Source organism: Anabrus simplex, chromosome 1 (assembly GCF_040414725.1).
Source record: "Anabrus simplex isolate iqAnaSimp1 chromosome 1, ASM4041472v1, whole genome shotgun sequence".
In the NCBI taxonomy this organism is placed as follows: domain Eukaryota; kingdom Metazoa; phylum Arthropoda; class Insecta; order Orthoptera; family Tettigoniidae; genus Anabrus; species Anabrus simplex.
In genome coordinates this window covers 742,301,540-742,308,612 of record NC_090265.1, presented here as the reverse complement: position 1 = coordinate 742,308,612, position 7,073 = coordinate 742,301,540, and the positions used below count along the sequence as shown (strand labels likewise).

General features: G+C 41.5%; 1 protein-coding gene across 1 annotated transcript in view; it reads left to right on the top strand.

The window, feature by feature from the left end:
* Nucleotides 1-2,018: 2,018 nt before the first annotated feature.
* Nucleotides 2,019-7,073, top strand: part of Msr-110 — a 75,831-nt gene continuing 70,776 nt past the window's right edge. The window contains exon 1 of the mRNA XM_067146673.2: nt 2,019-2,168. Within this exon, the coding sequence (XP_067002774.2) occupies nt 2,076-2,168 (93 nt within the window). The 5' untranslated portion in view covers nt 2,019-2,075. The remainder of the gene's footprint in view (nt 2,169-7,073) is intronic.

The window sequence follows — 7,073 nt, the reverse complement described above, 5'->3', positions numbered from 1 at the left end:
TTCGAACAGTTCTACTATGTGAATCTAAGGCGTGAAATTCTTTACCTTCTTATGAAACGGCATAATCCCAAAAGCATATACAATATCATGTCCATATTAATACTGATTTAGTGTCTCGTTTGGTTTTGCAGCTATAATCGCACACCAAGTAATGTGCCTACCCCTAGCCCACTGTGGCGCACTGACTGTCATATTTCCTCCAATGTTCTACATTTGCCATCAATCGACCAGTCCGATTAGTTCTTAAGTTGGAAGTCCCAATACAAGCACATGATGTATGCAACCTGTCAAGTCAAAAGTTCACGTTCTCAAGTAAAATAGTCTGACATAGTCGAGAACTTGAGATTCCTTAAATCACATCAAACAAGGTTTCTAGTTGGTTTGACCACGACAGTGGTAACGTCACCACACGACTTGTAGGTCTGAATTATAAATAAATATTTGTGTGGAGAACATTAGTGAGTTCTTTTAGGTATCATTCCCCTCTTGGGAGAGGGAATAAAACAATTACTTCGTAAGAGTTCACTCTCAACTTTGGGTTGACGACTACTAGACTGGTATTTCTTCACTTACTTGTGTCAGCTCCTTCCTACCCTACCTCAGTTCTCATCCCGACTGTCTGAGGTTTTCCTAGATCTTCACTGTTCGATAGTCTTTTTCTATTCTAATTTCAATGTACGGCCTGCTTATTTGGTAGTACTGTAAAACAGCTCGAGGTTAGCGCGCCGGTCTGTAGTCCAAGGGGACCCGGGTTCGGTTACCAACCTGGTCGGGGATGTTAACCTTCATTGGTTAAAGCTAATGGTTCGCGCGCTGGGTATTCTCACAGATACGCAGGTTGCCTACAGGCTTCAATTCGAAAGACAACACACGCCTCAAAAGAAATACTTCCAAAATATGCTGACTGCCATATCACAATTGCCACATTATTTTCAATTTCATAACACTACACTGCAGGTTTTCTTCGATATAGACAGGCGTAAAAGGCATGTGGCGGTCTACTATTTGTTCCAAGATCACCACGTTTTAACACCAATTAGGGAAAAATACGTGCGTACTTACTTAGTTCATCAAAAAGGTTATAAATAGGAAGAAATCGCTTTTTAAAATTCACATTTCTGTCACAACTCTGTCTACAATTTTGAGTCATAATACTTTTTGTGCAGTTAACAACACCAGTAAGTACAAATGTAACTAAAGTAACTAAAAAGTATACTACCCTATTAAAACGGGCTCTCAAAAAAAATTCCATAAAAAATTGGGATTGGTTAGTAGCATCCGTCTTCTTAATCTTATTATTATTATTATTATTATTATTATTATTATTATTATTATTATTATTATTATTATTATTATTACACCACCGCTTACCGTGCACCTGTGGGTTTTAAGGAAAAACATAATTTTCACAAGCCTTCCTCGTGGTTCTTAGCCAATTAATAAGTCAACTCGGTTATGGTTTCTGATAAAATGTACCTAAACATACCTCACTTTCGGAAATATAACGTGTCGCCATATTTAAGCAGTTACTTTTTACAGGAGCATACACATACTGTAATAAGGAAAGCGAACTGTATTATAAAAGTAAAAATCAAAATGTCAATGTTTATGACCTCTCACGTGCAAATGCCCTTAAGATCACGTCACCGCCATAATATGAACTACATATTAATCTAACTGAACCTAATTTTGGAATTTTGTGCTCTTCTGTAAATTATTGTTGAAGATTATGAATAACAAAGGTGAAAGATTATAGCCTCGTTGAAAAACTTGCAACGTAAACATTTCGAGATAAAATTCAAAATCCAGTTATTCGAGTGCCGAGTACAGACGTGTCAAGTAGTGTATAAGGAATGATAATAATAATAATAATAATAATAATAATAATAATAATAATAATAATAATAATAATAATAATGCTCGAACGTGGTAGTAGAACAATGGGCGCTTTCTCTGGCAGCAGTGGCCCCGTTGGCACAGCCAATGGCAGGCGGGGACCTACATCTGGCGAAGAGTGGTATAGCGAGAACTGGCCGTTCTCTCGGCAGTGCGCAGACAGCCGCAGAAGGAACACCATGGAGAAACAAGACACGCAACCCGACAGCCTGGCTACTGTGGCCGTCAAGGAGTATGCGCCCTCCGAGTCGTACACCTCCGAGCCGCCTCCGGTAAGTGCAGACTCACAATGACTTTACTGCTTCACCATCCGAGGTGCTAGGGTGATACACATATCTTGTTCGTCTACGCTTATGAGATAATTTTTAAGGGCATACCAATGTGATGTTGCTAAAGGCTAAGTGAGCTAAGTACGAGCGCCTTTGCTCCTGGTGAACCTCGGGGTCATGTTCTTCTTCAGGAACGGAGATCTCCATTGTAACTTTCTCGACGTTCTGGTGGTGAACCAGAGACGCCTTTAAGGTCTAAGCTAGGCAGCCCGTAATGCAACTAGACAGTTCCAAAGAATACTCGTACTTGTTAGAGTCAGAACGAAGAATTCTATCCTCCCTGATCATGAAAATGTTTCATCCGGCTCCATGGCTAAATGGTTAGCATGCTGGCCTTTGGTCACAGGGGTCCCGGGTTCGAGATCCGGCAGGGTAGGGAATTTTAACCATCATTGGTTAATTTCGTTTGCACGGGGGCTGGGTGTAAGTGTCGTCTTCATCATCACTTCATTCTCATCACGACACGCAGGTCACCTACGGGAGTCAAATCAAAAGACCTGCACTTGGCGAGCCGAACATGTCCTTGGACACTCCCGGCACTGAAAGCCATAAGCCATTTCATGAATGTTTCGATCGATCGCTTATATAATCTATAAATATGAATCGAATTCGTCGAATTTCATGTAGGATCAAACCGATAACATATGATTACATATTGAGGAAATAGAAACTATAAAGTGTCCAGTTCCGAGCGACTGCGGACTGGTGTACCTAGGGGATGATGGGTTCGAACTAGCAAATTGGCAGCCTTGAAGATTGCTTTCCTGGGAAGTCGCCAATTCACCCCAGTCAAATGCCGAAAATCTATGTTAATACGTTATTGAACGGCAAAAAGAAAACAAATTCAAACAACTTCCATGTAAACATCAGGCGCAGAAATGGCACAAATTTGTAAATTATAAAGTTGTAATATTTCAACTCGGTATATTTATAGAATCCGGCCCCGTGGTGTAGGGGTAGCGTGCCTGCCTCTTAGCAGAAGGCCCAGGATTCGATTCCCGGCCAGGTCAGGGATTTTTACCTGGACCTGGGGGCTGGTTCGAAGTCCACTCAGCCTACGTGATTAGAATTGAGAAGCTATCTGACGGTGAGATAGCGGCCCCGGTCTAGAAAGCCAAGAATAACGGCCGAAAGGATACGTCGTGCTGACCACATGACAACTCGTAATCTGCAGGCCTTCTGGCTGAGCAGCGGTCGCTTAGTAGACCAAGGCCCTCCAAGGGCTGTGGTGCCATGCGGTTTGGTTTTGTATTTATAGGAACTACTTATCTCAAGTATTAAGCTTAGGCGGGATGTTTATTCTAATAGATAATGAGATAACAGCTTTTAAAGAGCACACGACAGCAAGTCCTCAGAAGAAAGATTCTTCTCACTTTGCGGCGGGGTGCGCTCTTATATATTACGCCAGTATTCGCTAACCTTGTTCACCTTCTTATTATCCTCGTTGTTATTAGCCGGCCTCTCTCTAGGGGTAGCGTGCTCGACTCTCGCCCGGAGGTTCCGATTTCAATTTCCGAGCAGGCTTTCCCCATTTGGGCGCGGGGTGGTAAAACAACATCCACGCTAACCCCGACCTTTCGTAAGAGGTAACTAAAAGGGGCCCCGACGGCTCTTATCTTTAGAACGTAGAATGGCCAGCATGGGGCCCTTAGATGAGTACTTGCATTGCTTCCACTTACTTGTGCCAGGCTCCTCAATTTCATCTCTCCTATCGGACTTCTCTTGGTCAAATATTGTTCTTTTCCGACCCCAACGGTATTAGGTATGGAGGTCTAAGGAGTCTTTCATTTTCACGCTCATTGTGACTTTCATTTTTCGAATTTCGGACCCCTTCAATTTTCCCCTCCAGCTAGTGTTAATAGAGGATGGTTTACCAGTAGTCTTGAAACAATAATCACCACCACCATGCCGGGCAGGTCACGGACTGTCACCAACATCTGAGGGCTTACTCGAGATTTATTCAGCCTACTTAATTGGAATTGAGGAGCTAAGTGACGGTGAGATAGTGAAACCGGTCTAGAAAAGCAAGAATGAACACCGACAGGAATGGTCACATTGACCATGCATCACCTCATATCCTGCAGTCTTTTATGTTTATCAGTGGTCGCTTGGTTCGCCAAGGCCCTTCAGAACTGCAGGGGTTTCGTTTATTATTATTATTATTATTATTATTATTATTATTATTATTATTATTATTATTATTATTATTATACATCCCTTTCTGGGTCAGTGGTACATTATCGGCCTCCGGATTCCAATATGGCGGGTTCGAACCCGGCAGATTTATTTGGATTTTTAAGCGTCTATTCGACACTCCATATAGTGCGATGTGGGCAAGTACTCACACATTTGGTGTTTACCTGAAAAATGTCATTAAAACTCAGCTACAGGTCGCCCTACTTAGGTATGTTTTCTACACTATCTGGTGTGAAAAACTGAAACTTGGAAATTAACACGCAGGCACTCTAAAAGCTTTGGATTGAAATCCCTACAGACGGTGGCTGAGTACGTGCGATTATAAACTGTTATAATGACTCGTTGGTGTGTCGTGAACTGTGCTGCCTTGTGGTGTGAAGAGCACGTCACGAACCAGGAGGTCAACCCTCGTAAAACTCAGCCTCATACGACTGGTCACAGCAGTGTGGTGGTGATTATTGTTTTAAGAGGAAATACAACTGTGCAGCCATGCTGTAATTAGAAGGGATGAAGTGAAGGGCTTCGACAGTTCGAAAACTGAAGATATCGGCGAAAGAAATATACGGGCCACGAAGGGCGCTAGGCCTCCATACGTAATATCATAGGCGTCGGAAGAGAGCAAGAGTTGTCCAAGAGATGTCGGATAATATAAACGGAGCCTGGTCGAAGAAATGGGGGGACCACTGGTCGCCAAGCCACGCTCCCAACTTAAGAGCACCCCTTTTAGTCGCCCCTTATAACAGGTAGGGGATGCCAACCCCACCCACAAGGGAAACACAGAAAGGCGAGGAGAAGATTATTCTGGAGGCGGAACCTCGAACAGTAGTTTTTTTTTGGCTAGTTGTTTTACGTCGCACCGACACAGATAGGTCTTACGGCGACGAAGGGACAGGAAAGGGCTAGGAGTGGGAAGGAAGCAGCCGTGTCCTTAATTAAGGTAATTGCCTGGTGTGAAAATGGGAAACCACGGAAGACCATTTTCAGGGCTGCCGACAGTGGGGTTCGAACCTACTATCACCCGAATACTGGATACTGGCCGCACTTAAACGACTGCAGCTATCGAGCTTGGTCGTACAGTAGTTGGACGTCCTTCATTACGCGACTCTGCTAGTAGTTACTCCATGACAGTCACCAAGGTACCGCTATAATAATAATAATAATAATAATAATAATAATAATAATAATAATAATAATAATAATAATAATAATAATAATAATAATAATAATAATAATAATAATAATAATAATAATAATAATAATAATAATAATAATAATAATAATAATAATAATTTTATTTTCAAAATATTCCTCCACATGGAGGCTGCCTAAAGCAAAGAATACAATAAAAATTTCATTTTAAAAAATTGGAAAATTTAAAGTAAATTTTAGGTCTGGCGAATACAAGTGATGTTTGAGTATCAAATAGAACAGTACATATCCTGTCCTCCGCCTTCGGAGATTATTTTATTGAAATGCCAACGTCAAGTTAATATTTTTGTGCCGGGATGAGCTGGACTGCAGCATAAGCGGGAAGTGCGCGCTGGGGAGGTTGTTGACTTACGCACTCAGCATTATGCACCTACGGTGAGTGTGACAGTACAATAGCTTTTTTCATTGTGGTAGTGCTCTTGTGTCATTTCAATCAAGGCATGGCCGGAAAAATGAAAACAACAGGCTACGATAACAAACGTCTAAAAATAGAGATAAAAAAACATCAACTTAATTAATTTTATTTGTTGTGATTTTTATGTTTGATTTGTATATTTTACTTAAGTTTTATACTGTATTTAATTACAGTACTATGTTTGATTTCAATACATAGAGTATAATTAGGACTATTTACAACAGGAAGCTTTATAAAGTCTAGGTATACCGAGCTCGATAGCTGCAGTCGTTTAAGTGCGGCCAGTATCCAGTATTCGGGAGATAGTAGGTTCGAACCCCACTGTCCGCAGCCCTGAAATTGGTTTTCCGTGGTTTCCCATTTTCACACTAGGCAAATGCTGGGGCTGTACCTTAATTAAGGCCACGGCCGCTTCCTTCCCACTCCTAGCCCTTTCCTGCCCCATCGTCGCCATAAGACCTATCTGTGTCGGTGCGACGTAAATCAATTAGAAAAAAAATGTCTAGGTATGAATTCGGCTGTATTTAAAGAAAGCTCTTTGATATCCGGACTTCGTGGTATCCGGACCACCCCGTTGCAAAGCAATCTGGATATCAGAGGTTTTATAATAATAATAATAATAATAATAATAATAATAATAATAATAATAATAACGACCGTGTTAGATACATTCACATTGTTTAGAGATGGCCGCTTTATGCTCGTATTATTCCGCCACCTTGTCACTTCACAGCTGATCTTAGGGGTACAGCCTGCCTTTGTTTCATGTTTTTGACACAGGCTGCAAACAATCGAGTATTATGTAACCACACGCTCACGTTCACGCTTGAGATGTGTGATTAGTAACTCCGAAACCAAAACACATACCAAGATTGTGTCTACAGACGCCTTGCATTCGCATAACCAAACGGTCGAAAGAAAACAGCAGAAAAGGAGCCCAAAATTTGCACTCGAAGATGCCTACCTTAAAGATCCCTCATGTAGAGGGATGACGTGATGGTAATTTAAAAGTTACCCTACAACCGTCA